Source organism: Erithacus rubecula (genome assembly GCF_903797595.1).
Source record: "Erithacus rubecula genome assembly, chromosome: 18".
Lineage (NCBI taxonomy): Eukaryota > Metazoa > Chordata > Aves > Passeriformes > Muscicapidae > Erithacus > Erithacus rubecula.
In genome coordinates, this window is record NC_136670.1 from 13,880,854 (window position 1) to 13,895,371 (window position 14,518).

At 52.9% G+C, this 14,518-nt stretch overlaps 1 protein-coding gene and 1 long non-coding RNA gene across 5 annotated transcripts in view; one reads left to right on the forward strand and one right to left on the reverse strand.

Moving 5' to 3' along the window:
- The window catches only part of LOC306809855, a 639,653-nt gene that overhangs the window by 548,270 nt on the left and 76,865 nt on the right, over positions 1 to 14,518 (reverse strand). The gene's annotated exons all lie outside the window — the stretch shown is intronic.
- RIPOR3 (RIPOR family member 3) overlaps positions 1 to 14,518 on the forward strand; it is a 43,108-nt gene that overhangs the window by 26,010 nt on the left and 2,580 nt on the right. For all 4 annotated transcript variants that reach the window (XM_079321730.1, XM_079321733.1, XM_079321731.1 and 1 more), the window contains 11 exons: positions 4,509 to 4,638; positions 4,940 to 5,497; positions 7,124 to 7,260; positions 7,479 to 7,611; positions 8,057 to 8,165; positions 9,227 to 9,391; positions 9,526 to 9,684; positions 10,318 to 10,520; positions 11,755 to 11,838; positions 12,590 to 12,680; positions 13,399 to 13,500. In XM_079321730.1, coding sequence (XP_079177856.1) covers positions 4,509 to 4,638; positions 4,940 to 5,497; positions 7,124 to 7,260; positions 7,479 to 7,611; positions 8,057 to 8,165; positions 9,227 to 9,391; positions 9,526 to 9,684; positions 10,318 to 10,520; positions 11,755 to 11,838; positions 12,590 to 12,680; positions 13,399 to 13,496 — 1,867 coding nt within the window. In that variant the 3' untranslated portion in view covers positions 13,497 to 13,500. The remainder of the gene's footprint in view (positions 1 to 4,508; positions 4,639 to 4,939; positions 5,498 to 7,123; positions 7,261 to 7,478; positions 7,612 to 8,056; positions 8,166 to 9,226; positions 9,392 to 9,525; positions 9,685 to 10,317; positions 10,521 to 11,754; positions 11,839 to 12,589; positions 12,681 to 13,398; positions 13,501 to 14,518) is intronic.

The following is a 14,518-nucleotide window of genomic DNA, read 5'->3' on the forward strand; positions in this document are numbered from 1 at the left end:
AGGGTGGAAAGCAGCCCTGTGCTCCCTCCCAGCCAGCCCTGGGCAGGAGCTGCTGCTGGCAGCAGGCAGGGCAAGGGGCTGAAGCTGTTCCTGTCACCTGCCAGCTCCTCCTCTGGTGCCACCACGGCTGGGACACCTCACCTGTGAGCTCTGAGCTCCCTGCTCCTCAGCAGGAACATCCAGGCCATGCATGTGTGTCTGCAAAGCACTGCAAAGAATCTTACAGGTGAAATTAAAGTAGCAGTTTCTGGGCACTGTGGAACAATGCACAGCTGCAGCTTTAGGACAGTGGCTGTTACCAAGATGTGATCTGTTAGAAAGCAGCTTTCCCAAAGGCTTGGCACCTCTGTGTGTGCACTGAGTTGTGGGTCCAAGGCTGTTTGTGCACTCCAGGGAAGCTGCTTGCAGATGTATTTTAAATGGCTGAGCATTGTGGTGCCTGTGATTTGTTAAATTTTATATTTTAAATCTGTCATTTGATTTTTGTAGTGGACTACTGCTGTTATTAAAAGTAAATTCTCACTGTTGTGGATGGAGCACTGGCACTTATTCCTCCCTCCAGGCTCACCAGCACAGGGTTTTGGGTTGGTTTGTTATTTCTGCTTTTTGGCACTCCTGTCTCCCTGAGAGATCTGTCTCCAGCAAATGAAGGTTTTTATCCTGTTTGCATGGTCCAGGGTGACAGCAGCCCCCCAGGGAGCACCTGGAGCAGGGGACACTGCTCAGGTCCCCCTGGCTCCTGCCAGCCCTGCATGGCCAGAGCCCTCTGAGCCCCCTGGGGCTGTGCAGGCTCCCCCAGCAAACCAGAAACAGTCTGGCTCTGTGCTGGGCTGGGGGAGGAACAGCTTTTATGCCATTTTCTGAGTGCTCCTTGTGGCTCTTTACACTTGTACCTGCAGCTGGTACAAAAATGTGACCCAGCCACAGCACCTGAAAATGATTTTCAAACACAGGCTGCTTGAAGCCAGTCAGAAATAAACTCACTTTGGCAGAGTTTTGCTGCCCCTGTTTATGGTGCTTTTTCCTCCGGAGTGTGGCCACAGCCTGTGGGGTTTATGGTCTGGAGGAAATCACTTCTGCTGTTTGTGACCCCCAGCACAGAGTCCTTTATTCCCTGTTCCCTCCCCGTGCTCACTGTCAGGAATTCAGAATGAATCATGCACAAAAGAGCTGGGTGAGGAAACCCCCTCCTGCTCTGGGCTATTGCACAGATCCTTATGACCTGAACCTCCAAATTGTATTTGGGGCAAAGCTTTGTGAGGAACTCCCCTGCCAGAGCTGCTGAGCCCAGCGTGGCCTGAGCTCAGAGCAGCTTTGGGCTGGCAGGAGGATTTGGGGCAGCACCTCCAGCCTTGGAGCTGGCAGCAGGGCTGCTGTGACTCATTTCTTTGGGAGCTAATCCCCCCCTGGAATTTCCCAGCCCACAGAGCCCAGGCTCTGTGTCTCTGCTGTGTTTAAGTTTCCTGAGATGTGTTGGGGTCCCACCAATGGGTTGTGCAGAGCTGGCCTCTCCTCCCTGGCAGGCTCTTTGCTGGGGCTGTTTACAGAAAAGAGAGGCTGTGTGGGGATAACTGGGGGTGTTTCTGTTTTCAGAGATAGAGCACTCACAATCACAGCTGCTTTTTCCCTCTGCTTTGAGAATAACTAAACAAATCCATCTGATTTACCCAAAGTTCCCTGAGAGGCAAGCTTTCAGTCTAGACCTGCTTTGTAAGAAATCCAAATGGAGATCTCTCTTCTGCTTCTAAATGTACATTTTCTTTAAATAGGCCTCTGGTCTTCTGGGCCCTAACAAAAGTGCCTTCAGCTCCTTTATAGATTGTGCCATGAGGAGTGTGAATGAGCTTGGGGCCGTTGCAGAACAGCTTTGTTGGCCAGTTTGGCAAAAGGCTTTGGGTTTTTTGCCAACCTAAACAGCAGTCTGAGTTCTGTGTCTCACATGCAGGATAAAGAGAGAGCTGTATTCTCTTTTCAGAGCTCCAGTGGTGCCCTGCATGGGATCCAGGGTCACCATCCAGCCAGAACCACTCTGGGCAGGGCTGGCCTGGCTCACAGGGGCTGCTGCAGCAGCAGCACAAAACCTGAAGGGAGAGGAGGAAAGGAAGGTCTGGTTTTATTTTGGGATGCATGTGTGCTGCCAGTGGTGCTCTTAGAGATGCAGGTGTGGGTGGAGGGGCAGTTGCCCCTGCAGCCCTGCAGGCAGTGATGCATTGGTGCAGCTCTGTGCTCTCACAGCTGCTGCTGAGCCAGGCTGGGCACCCTGGAGGCCAAACAAGCCCCTCTGCTAAATCCCATGGGCATTTCCCCCTGGGCTTAGTCAGGGAAAGAAAAATCTCATTATTAACAGCAAGTCCAGTCCACTTGAATTGGCTTTTTTTGGGGGATGCTAATATAAGCCTGAATTCAAATTTCACAATTCCATCCACACTTCTGGTCTGAGGGTATTGAATCCATGGAGTGGCTGGACAGGAGAGGGGAGTGATTGGGGCACAGAATGAGGACAACACAGATGATCAGATTTCTGGGTCACTTTAGATTTATTTTTTTTTTTAGTAGAGTTTTTCAGTCCTGAAAAACTGTCACTGGATAATCCTGTGCAGGCATGTGGATGTTGGCTGGGAAATGTGGACAGGAAATGTGGAGCCACTCTTTCTCTCAGTTCAGCCACAGCCATCCCACACCCCCCATCAAAGTACTGGCTGCACAGTTTAAGGTTAAATAATGACATTCCTGCAAAGCTTTCACCTATGCAGAGGATTTATGTCAATGATTTCAGGAAGTGACTAAACAAACTGAGGAAAAGCCAGTGACAATTGAAGACAATAGTCTGCTTGGAAAGTCTGCTGCATGACAGATCCCAGCTCTGGCTGGCCCAAGGTGCAGCCTGCTGGGGAAATCCCTCCCCATCTGCCTGAATTCCTCTGCTTTGCCCTGGAATATCCTCCCTGCCCTCTGTCTGTGTCAGAGTGCTGGAGGGGATGGATCCATGGGGTTGTCCCAGTGTGAGGGTTTGTTTGCTGGGGAAATGTGGAGGGAGATGCTGGATGGAGCTCAGAGCCAAGAGAGAATAGAAGCTCCAGAGCAGAATCCATCCCTGCTGTCCCCCTCTGCTCTCAGTCATCCCTGCAGGACCAGGAGTTGTCTGGAGCCAGCTGAGGAGCTGCATTTTGCTGGAGGCTTTCAGGAATTGTAAAAGGGCAAAGCAGATTTTGTTTGTTCTTTTCCTTTCCTAGAAGTGTCACTTTGCATCACGATATTAAAAGCTAAAAATGAAAAATCTGAGGAATGGATCCCTGTGACTTTTGTTGAGAATGCCATGGGTAGGAGTAATTTGCTTTCATCAGTAAACACAGCAGGCTTTGGCTGCAAGGCTGCTGCTGTCAGAAACCCAATTTATTCCTGCCCCTGAGTCAGAGCAGATGTTGTTCCCTGGGCTGTGAGGGAGCCCAGCTGGGTGACACTGCCCCACTCAGCCACTCCACCTGGGTCAGGGCAGCTCCCAGAGCCCAGGGCTGCACTGTAGGATGCTCTGCAGAGCCCCTGAGCAGCCCCAGAGGGCTGGGCTCTGCTCTTCAACTTCTCCTGGAGAGCAGGAATTCATTTCCCTGCGTTGGTTAGTCCCCATTATCACTCCTGCAATGCACAGCTGAATTCAGCTGATTTTATCCTGCTCTTTGGTTGCTACATTCCATCACTGAAGCTGCAGATTTGTTACAAACAATTCAGTTTTTTCAAAATGCCAGTACCCAAGTGGAAAAACAAACTTTCTTTTGGAGCCATAAGGCATCTCGGTAGGCAACAAAAAGTAACATATAGAAACCAAACTCCTTTGCTTAACTTGAAATGTGTTTTCCATCTCCTGGTTAGCTGAGTTGCATCCCAGGGGATCATTCGTGGGATCCTCAGACTGCTTTGCAAAGAGGTTGAGAAACTAATGGCTGAGATGAAGTAGGTAATTAGGAAGTCTTGGACAAACCCTTGCAGACCACAGCCAGTGTCCTCTGGGGCTGAAACTGGCTCATCCCTGCCTGGATGAACACAGAACCTGCCAAGAAGCACTGCACAGGCTTCCCCTGTGCCCAAGGAGCTGCTGATTAATAGGTGAAGGATAATGAGGGTTTTTGTTGGTTTTTCCAGGTGCTGTGTGCTCTGCAGGAGGGAAGTTGGCAGCTCTCCTCTATCGCACGTGTTTGTGTTTCCTTCCTCAGTGGTTTGTGCCAGGGCAGGCACAGGGGGACAGAGCACTTCAGCCTTGGGGACCCCGGGCTCCTCTTCCAAAGGCTCTGGCACAGATTTCTGTCTACAGGGTGTGGAGAATCCTGTGTAGAGCCCACAGCCTTTTAGCCTGTGTCTCTCTGCTACAGCAGTCACAGGCTCTGGCAGAGAGGCAGTTTCTGTTTCATTTTATTCTGTGTGCTGACTGAATGTCCCTGCTCAAACCCTCCCAGCACTGAACCCCTGTGTGCTCTCTGCTCTCACTGACACCTGGGCCTTGTTTTCTGCTGCAGCCCCTTTGACACTGAGAGCCTGTTCCTGTCACCTGGAAGCACTGCCAAGTTCTCTGTGGGCAGCAGGAAGAGCTCTTTGTACAACTGGACCCCCCCAAACACGCCCAGCTTCAGGGAGAGGTATTACCTGGTGAGTACAAGGGGGGGAAGCAGAAGGCAAAGCACAGACCTGGGGCTTGGGTTTGGGACTTTGGGCTGCTCAGGAGCACACTCAGAAATGTGAAAACAGCACTCTGGCACCTTTGCACTTTATTTTGGGGCTTTGTTAACCTCTGTTCTTTTGAGCTCTGTTTTAGATCTTATAAAACACTTTTTAAAACCCTTGGCAGAGCTCTGCTCGGCAGCCTGTGCTGGGAATCCAGCTGGGAAGCAGAGTCCTGTCCCAGGTGGGGCTTTGCAGGGGCTCCGGCTCACCTGGGCTCCCTTTGCAGTCTGTTCTGCAGCAGAGGCAGAGCCCGGGGCAGGCACGGGAGGACGCTCAGCCCCCCAGCATCCTGAGCTACCTGGCTGCCTGCGACTTCGACGTCCCTGCGAGGAACAAGCCCCAGAACGCCGCGGAGACGAGCGAGGGGGACTCGCTGAGCTCGGAGGATGCGAAGGGGGCGGAATCCCGGGGCGCGACCCCCGCGGCGGAGCGCCGGGCTCCGACGGCCCGGGACAGCGGGCAGGAGCCGCAGCGCCCCGGCCGCAGCACCCTGGACATCCTGAGCGAAACCCCCTGCGCGGAGGGGCTCCCCGGCAGCCCCCCCGGCCTGCCCGGCCACAGGGGCCGCAGGGGCTCCTCCGGCCGCGCCCGCAGCCGCCGCCTGGCAGAGCAGGAGAGCATCAGCCAGAGGAGCTGGCACGCTGAGCTCAGGGCAGAGGGGCGAGCCAAGGCCATGGACAGGACCCTGCAGGAATTGTTCCACCTGCTGGAGCCGCGGGGCGAGGGGCACGCCCGGCTGGACAGGCTGCAGTGCCAGCTCTGCTCCCTCAGGGATAAACTGAAGGTGCGGCTGTGCGTGTTTGACCCTCGGCTGTGCGTGTTTGACCCTCGGCTGTGTGTGCGTGTTTGACCCTCGGCTGTGCGTGTGTGTTTTTACCCTCGGCTGTGCGTGTGTGTTTGACCCTCGGCTGTGCGTGTGTGTTTTTACCCTCGGCTGTGCGTGTTTGACCCTCGGCTGTGTGTGCGTGTTTGACCCTCGGCTGTGCGTGTGTTTGACCCTCGGCTGTGTGTGTTTGACCCTCGGCTGTGCGTGCGTGTTTGACCCTCGGCTGTGCGTGTTTGACCCTCGGCTGTGTGTGCGTGTTTGACCCTCGGCTGTGCGTGTGTTTGACCCTCGGCTGTGCGTGTGTTTGACCCTCGGCTGTGCGTGTGTTTGACCCTCGGCTGTGTGTGCGTGTTTGACCCTCGGCTGTGCGTGCGTGTTTGACCCTCGGCTGTGTGTGCGTGTTTGACCCTCGGCTGTGTGTGCGTGTTTTGCCCTCGGCTGTGCGTGTTTGACCCTCGGCTGTGCGTGTTTGACCCTCGGCTGTGCGTGTGTGTTTTTACCCTCGGCTGTGCGTGTGTTTGACCCTCGGCTGTGTGTGCGTGTTTGACCCTCGGCTGTGCGTGTTTGACCCTCGGCTGTATTTGTTTCACCCTCTCCATCACTCGGTGCCCCGTGGCTGCTCTCAGTCGCTCCGGCCCGGCCCCGCAGCGGAGTTTGGCCGCCAGAGGTCAGGAGGGGCTCGGGGATCGGCGAGCGCAGGGAGCGCACGGAGAGGGGATGGGATGGGAGAGGGGAAGAAAAGGAAAATTAAAATGAAAGGAGAGGAGAGGAAACGAAAAAGGGAATGGGGAAAGGAAAGAAAAGGAGAGGGAAAAGAAAAGGGAACCACAGCTCCAGTGGGAGCTCTGCTGAACAGAGCCCGGGCTGGGTGTCTGTGCCTCTGCCTCTGGGTTGGTTTGGGATCTGTTTCCCAGCTCGGGTGGGTGCAGCAGCTCATCCCAGCCCTGTCTGTGCAGCTGCCCCAGCTCCTGGCTGGTCACAGGCTCTGCATATTGCTTTCCTTAGAGGAAAGGTCCTGCAGAAGAGCAGGCAGGGGCTGGCTGCAGGTTTGGGAGCAGGAGCACCAGGGCTGGAGTGAGAACTGATGGTAGCACAACTGCCCTGGCCTCCTGTGCCAGTGAAACCCCTGGAAAAGCAGAATTTATAGCCCAAACCAAGTACCCTGAGAGCAGCCTTTCCAAGGAGGACAGAGGTAGTGGCTCCATGAAATTCATTACTGATATTGAAGCTCTTGGGTGCTGTGCTGTAATGCAACTGCCCCAGGGCTGGTGCTTTGAGCTCAGAAACAGGGATTGAGTGAAAGGTGTGTCAGTGACAGAAGATGCAGAGAATATCAGCTCTCACCAGCCTCAGCAGGAATGGAGATGAAGAGATTAAAATATTGAAACATGTTTTGAGTTTAACTAGCAGCATTATTTTGGAGTCAGAGTGGCTGCAGAGAGCAGACCTCCCAGGTGTGTTAGAATGAAATCAGTAAAACAAAGTGATTTATTATTAGGAATGACTTCAGAACCATAAAAGAACATCTACAAAACGGCTGGCCAACTACAAATAACAGTATTTCTGCTTCCGTTTCACCCACAGCTAAAGACACTCCACAAGCATTCCTCTGTGGAGAGTTTAATGGTGGAGACAGTGCTGGAGAGTTTTGATTTCCTGAACGCTGACTGCAGTGCTGACGAGCTGTCCCTGTTTGGGAGTGTGAGGACAGGCAGTGTCAGGTATGTGCTGCTGCACCTCTGGGGCTGGGAAACAGCTGGGCTCTCAAATCCAGCACAGGAGCACCTCACTGTGCTTTTGGACAGGGTTATAAATGCAATTGAAGAAAATGCTGGTTTCTGTGCCATGCCACCTGGTTTCTTCCACAGCTCCCTGTTGAGACATCCTCAGTCCTGTTTAGTGACAAGACCTTAAACTCTCTTTTCCCCTCATCTCACAGCACATACAATGACAATGTGCTGCAGTCCCTGAGCTGTGACACCAGAGCAGAAGCACGAGATGTAACCACTGGGGATGACAACCTGGACATGCTGCTGATAACACACCTGAGGCTGTGCAAAGGTCTCCTGCAGGTACAGAGCAGCCTGGGGGTTTCCAGGGCACTGCCTGGCACTGTTGATTCTGATTACAGCAGGGTTTGATATGTTCTGTTTGTTTTATAACAGCAGAGAGACTCAGGATGGAAATTGGGTGCAATAATGCAATGTGAAAGTGTGTGCACAGAATCTGTCATCCAAAACTCTGCTGCCTCTTCTCAGCCTCTGGGTTTTGCTGAAGCTCTAGGCACTGCTCAGTGCCCAAAACAGGCTGCAAATGCTCAGGCTTGGCTTGGGTGATGTTTAATGAGTGAAAAACTGCTACAGCAGAGAGCAGGTGTCTGATGGGCAGGGGGTCTTCTGGGAGCAGCTGGGCCTTTCTCACTTGTCTCAAAAGTTGGATTTTAAGACACAAATCCTCATTTATCTGGAGCTGGATCCTGCCCTGATTTCAGCTCCTGAGTTGTCTGTTGCATTTCAGAAACTGAGGGCACCAAACGTAGCCCAGGTGGTCCAGGAGAGCATTTTGGAAGAAGTGTCAGAGCAGACACGAGTCCTGGGGGATGTGCTGGATCTGTCTGTTGAGAAAAGTGAGTACCTGCCTTACTCCAGGGTGTGCAGGGATGGGAGAGCTGCACCCCTGCTCAAACCTCCCCAGAACCAGGGGTAAATTCCTTGCAGACACTGACATCATTAAACCTGCTCTTTTATCTGGATTCTTAGGAAAAACAGGGCTCATTCTTTGGTTCATTTTTTCTTCTACACAGAAGGAAAAAAATGGGAGAAGGTGTTTTCAGAGAAAGAGTAGCTGAATTGGGATGTCTTAAACAGGGATGTTGTAGATGGGAGTTTGCAGTAAAGAACAGCAGAGCAGGCTTAATAAAATCCTCTTTTATGTCTGCTTTTCCTTGCTAAGCAAACAGCCCAGATTCTGTGCCCACTTGCCAGAACAGTTTGGTGGGCACAGAATTCTATCTCAGGTCTTCCCACTACAAAATTCTTCCATTGGCTGTTGGTCAGGACAAAGTGATAAAGCACAGTGAGAGGCTTGGAAGGCTTTTGTTCTCATCTTGGTAAATACAGCAGGAAGAATGCAAATTTCAGTTGGAAGCATTTGCTGCCAGATTTTATCCTGGAGGATGTGAGAATAAACTGTTCCCTGGAGCAGAGCTGCAGAGGGGCTGGTGCAGTGTGGCAGGGGAAGTGTGGGAGTCTGAAATGCAGGAGCTCAGTGAAAGTGAGGGATGGAGGGTCTGGATGAGGAGCCACAGGGAATTATTGAGGGGTTTGAGAGCCCCAAGGTCAGGGCTCTGCCCTGGGCAAGGAACAGAGGCAGGATCCCAAAACCCAGTGGCAGCTCCTTGGATGCCAGGGGGGAAACCACTTAAACTCCCAGAATGTTCTGGAACTGACTCAGGTGCTGGGATAAAGGGAACAATAAGAGGCAGAAGAACTGCTGATGGCAGTTTAGGAGATCAGTGCTTGCAGGTCTGAACATCTGGGCAGCAAATGTCCCACTTTTAATAAAACCACCTCTAATGCAAATACAAGTTAGTGCTGCCCTGTCCAGCCAGGCCATCTGCTGCCTGATTTCTATGTAAAATCCCACATCTGCTAGAGCTCACTGACTTTTTAAAATGTTGTGTTTCAGTTATTCAGAAGGTTAAAAAGAAGAAGCAGTATCTGAAAATCTGGAGTGATCTCGCAGAGCCCGGCAGCAGCATCCTGGTGACCTCAGCAGAAAGGTTCTGCCATGCACTGAAATACACCATGATGCTCAAAGTGAAGGAGAAGTACCCCAGACACCTGGAGACAGGTACCACAGAGCTGAATAATCTCAGTGCAGTGCTGAAAATTGTCCTTGTGCATTAAAAATCCCCAAACCTCTGACTTGTTCCAGCAGCTTCCCTGTAACCACTCTGCTATTCTCTGTCCTCCTGTTCCCTGCAGTGCTGCAGAGGCTGCTGGAACAGATCCTCACCTGTGATGGGCTGCTCCCCTGCTCCCCTTTCCAGACAGAACCAGTGACTTTATTCCAGTTCTATCGGTACCTGGAGAGGCACCACATTGGCAGCCTGGAGAGGCACCTGGCCAGGCTGGCTAAGGAAGGTAATGGCAGAGCTGGGCTCCTCTGCAGGGCTCTGCCCTCTGAGTGCTGCTCAAGGTCCAGCTCAGAGCAGGAAACAGCCCAGCCCTCGCACCCACAGCTCGTTTTTAATTTTATTCCTCTTGTGATGGGTGGTTTTGTTCAGAACAGGAAAAGTGTGCTTGACTCCCATATCTGAGCACGGGCAAACAAACCCTGTGTGAAGGATGGGCTTGTCCTCAGTGCCCTGAGAAGTGGCTCTGGGATACTCCAAAGCTAAAGCAGGCACAAAGGATTCCAGGGACTGAGGGCAGTCTGTGCCTTGGGCTCACTGCTGCAGCTGGACTCAGACACAGAAATGAGCAGTAAAATTGCAAGGGTTACTAAGGTGCATGCTGTAGCCTGAGGTAGCCAGTGCCTCACTTGTCCAACACCTGAAACTACTGCAAAACTTTCTCTGCATTAGAAAAGAATTATTAAAAAATAATCCTGGTACGGGCTGCATTATGGGCTGCATTTTCAGGCTTGTGCTGATGCAGAGGACTCGTGGAGGGGGCTGAGAGTTTGAGCTCTGCTGTCCCAGGGACAGGGGCAGGGCAGGGCAGGGGGCGGCTGTCCCGTCCTGGCTGAGCCAGCCCTTCCTCCGTTGCCTGCAGTGATGCTGATCGAGGAGCTGCAGTGCCCCGGCAGGCTGAAGACGCTGAAGAGGCTGAAGGGGAAGAGGCTGAGCCGGCTGCAGCCGCTGCCCGGGACGCTGCGGCTGCTGGGGACCCTGCAGCTGGACGAGAACCACCGAGTCAGCAAAGCGGCCACGGCGAGCCTGGCCCGGGCCGGCGGCTGCGGCACCCTGCGGGCACGGGTGGGGGACAGCGGGGACAGCGGGGACAATGGGGACAGCGGGGGCAATGGGGGGGCAATGGGGGGGCAATGGGGACAGCGGGGGCAATGGGGACAGTGGGGGGGCAATGGAGGGACAGCGGGGGGGCAGTGGGGACAATGGGGGGGCAATGGGGACAGTGGGGCGCAATGGAGGGACAGCGGGGGGGGCAGTGGGGACAGTGGGGACAATGGGGGGGCAATGGGGACAGTGGGGGGGCAATGGGGGGACAGTGGGGGACAGTGAGGGGGCAATGGGGACAGTGGGGGGGGCAATGGAGGGACAGCGGGGGGGCAGTGGGGACAGTGGGGACAATGGGGGGGCAATGGGGACAGTGGGGGGGCAATGGAGGGACAGCGGGGGGGCAGTGGGGACAGTGGGGACAATGGGGGGGCAATGGGGGGACAGCGGGGGGCAATGGGGACAGCGGGGAATGCGAGGGGGCAGCAGAGGGACAATGGGAAATGCAGGGGGACAGTAGGGGGACAGCGGGCAAAGCGGGTGGACAATGAGGGGACAATGGGGACAATGAGGAATGCAGGAAATGGGGTGGGAAAACGGGGGGACAATGGGGACAGCGGGGGATGGTGAGGCTCACCCCCACAGGCTGGTGAGGGGCTGGAACACCAACCCAGTGAGGAGCAGCTGAGGGAGCTGGGGGTGTTTGTCCTGCAGAAAAGCAGGCTCAGAGTGACCTGGTCACTCCTGGAAGGTGGCTGTGCTCAGGTGGGGTTGCTCTCCTTCTCCAGGCAGCACTGACACACCCAGAGGGCACAGCCCCCAGCTGTGCTGGGGAGATACAGGCTGGGTATTAGGAAAAAGCTTTTCATGGAAAAAATAACAAAGTATTGGAATGCTTTTCCTGGGGAGGTGCTGGAGTCACCATCCCTGGATGTGTTTTAAAGCCTGGATGTGGCACTGGGTGCCATGGGTTTTAGGGCTGGATTGGACTCAATGATCTTGGAGGTGTCTTCCAACCTGGTTATACTGTGAATATCCTGTGAGTGCAGGGAGACAGTCAGAGGACAGTGGGGACACTGGGGAGCTTCCCCCAGTTCAGCACTGCTTTCCTCACCTTGTTCCAGCTGGAAGGAGCCCCTAAACCCACAGTGCTCCCCTGCTTTGACCCTCTGCTCATTCATGGGTAAAACTGCTCCTGTTCCTCAGTTCTGGTTGCTTGCTCACTCCTCTGACTTTGTTCCCTGTTTCTGTGCAGGCTGTGCTGTTTTACACTGATGCTCTGTCTGACTGTGATGCCAGGCTGCAGCAGGCTGCGTGTCTGGCTCTGAAGAACCTCAGGGTGAGCCCTGGCTCTGCCCCCAGGCAGAGATCAGAGTGTGTCCAGCTGGGTTTGGGCTCACTGGGACTGGGAAATACCGAGTTGTGCTGCAGGGATGGAGAGGGAGCTGTGGCAGCTGGCAGTGTCTGACCTGCAGGCACAGCACCAGGGATGTGTGAGCTCTGATAGTGGGGAAGGGCAGTGTCTGACTCGATAAATTAGCAACATTTCTGTATCAGTCAGTGCAAAACATTTAACTGTAGAAATCTGAAGTTAAATCAGGGGTATTTTTAACAACAGCTGGATAAAGTTAGAAAACAAAAGTAATATTTGCATTGCTGTTGTAAGAAACAGCACAGGTTTAAACCTTCCCAAGAGCCCCAAGTTTGCACACAAATAGTGAACCAATGTCTGCAAGCAGGTGCTCACACAGCACCAAACCAGGGCCTTAAAGTCGATTTGCAAAGCACCAGCTGGGATTAACCCTTTCAGTGAAGGTCCTTGTTGGGTGATACTGATTTAATAATCCCACAACCCTGAACTGTACCCTGGAACTATTGCACTTCCTGATGCCCTAGAACAGGAGAGAAGGAAACAGAGGTGAGATCATGTCAGGAAATGTAACTGCATCCCAGTATGTAGGGGGAAAGGAAGGTCCTGGTGGAATGTGGATGTCAGAGGAGATGGGAGTTTGTGTGTCTGTGTTTGCTTTGCAAAAAATGTCCAAAAGTGCTGAAAAGCTGCTGAGGCAAATTCTTCTTTTCTCCAACAGGCTGTGGAGAGCATTGAGCAGGTTGCCCACCTGTGCCAGTCTGAAACAGAGGAAGTCAGGAATGCAGCCAGGGAAACCACACTGTCCTTTGGTAAGGCTTTAAAAGGGTCTGAGAGAATCCTGTGAAATAGTGCAGGACCAGGAGGGGCCTCAAGTTCAGCCTGAACACATCCAGGAGAACAGGAATATTTCATGAACAGCTGTTTCTTACCATGAAGATAAACTTTACATCACACATAACAGCCAAAGGCCCCTGGTGAAGTTTATAGAACCAGTCCAAGGAGAACCTGAAGGATTAAATGCTTTGGGAACCACTCACCCTTTTGAGAAGCTCATAGATAAGGACTGAAGGTTTTATGCTGGTTCAGTACTTGTTACTTCACTGTAATCCAAGTGACAAGTGACTGACAGTGAGGGGACCTGACAAAATGTCAGTGCTCCCCATCTCCTACTGGCAGTGTTTCCTCAACAGCTGGAATGCTGCCAGAGCATGGCCAGCTCATGCAGGACACAACCACTGCCCTGTTCTGTTCCCAAACCCCACTCTGGGCCAGGCTCAGCTCGGGGGATCTCCAGCCTTGCCCCCCAGAACACTCAGGCTCACAAGCATGGCAGGTTTTCCAGCTGTGCTCATCATGGAAATCCCTGCAGGAGGCCTGATTTTCCATGGTGGCTTCTAGCTGGTTTGGAAAGCTGTTCCCTGAGGGATGTGTTTGTCACTCCTGGGTCCTCCCTGCCAAGCAGGGCTGTGGCAGGAGTGTCCCTCAGGCTGCTCCTGTCCCTCAGCAGGGGCTGTTTTCTCTCCACAGGGGAACGGGGCCGACAGGCCTTTGAGAAGATGGACAGGATCTGCTGTGAGCTGAGGGAAACAGCTCAGGAGGCTGAGATTGAAATCACAGTGTTTTAGCAGTGCCTGGGAGGAGCTGGATCCCCACAGCCACACTGGGGCTTTGGTTTTGTCTGGATTCCTTCTCTTCTGTCCCTGTCCCTGCCCCAGGACAGGTTTATCTCCAAATGGGACAGTCTGTGATTTCAATGGTGCAGCCTGGAATGTGTTTTCTGTCTCTCAGCACATGAGGAAGGACCAAGTGCTGGACAAATGAGAACTGGGATTTCTCAGATGTGGACCCAGGCCTTAACTGGAGTTTAAATCCCCATCTGCTGGAATGAGCTGCCCCTGCTCCAACTCTGTCCAATATGATCTATTATCCCACAAAGTGATTTATTAATTTGGCATTCTCCAAGCAGAGAAATGATCACTCTCCCAGTCCATCAACTGCCCTGTTGGAACAAATCCAGCACCTTTGCTTGGTGGTTTCCCTTGCTTGGGCAATTGATCTGCAGAAGGAAAACCTGGAGCTCCCAAAGTCACTTTGTTTAAGATTGCTGCAGCTCAGGCCAGGTCCAGCAGGGCTCTGTCACAGGTGTGTGTGTGACCAGCAGGGGATTTGCCTTGTGCAGCTCTGAGGATGGGACAGGTTTGTTTTTTTAAAATTCTGACTTTAGTCACAGACCAAGACTTCTCCTGCTCCAGCCCTGGTGGGGCTTCAGGGGCAATACTTGAAAGGGTTGGGCTTGTGTGTACATATTTATACATATATATATATATATACATATAAAACTTTTCTATTTGGTATTTATTTGTTGGATTTCATACTGTTTTCTAAAGTTGTAATAAACCATTTGAGACAAGTTGCTGGGAGTGTTTCCAACTGCTGTGCTTGCAGCCCTGGGGACAGGCAAGAGGCACTAACCCCCCAAAGGTGAGGGCCCTGTCCTGTTCCACTCTGGTCAACTCTCTCCTCCAGCTGTAGGATTCCTTAAAAACATAAACCAAAGGTAAGCACAGGGATTCAAACAGCAGGATCAGCATAGAAACCAACCTGGAGGTTTGAGTTCCTGCACTTCTTACCCTTAAAATGTCACTGT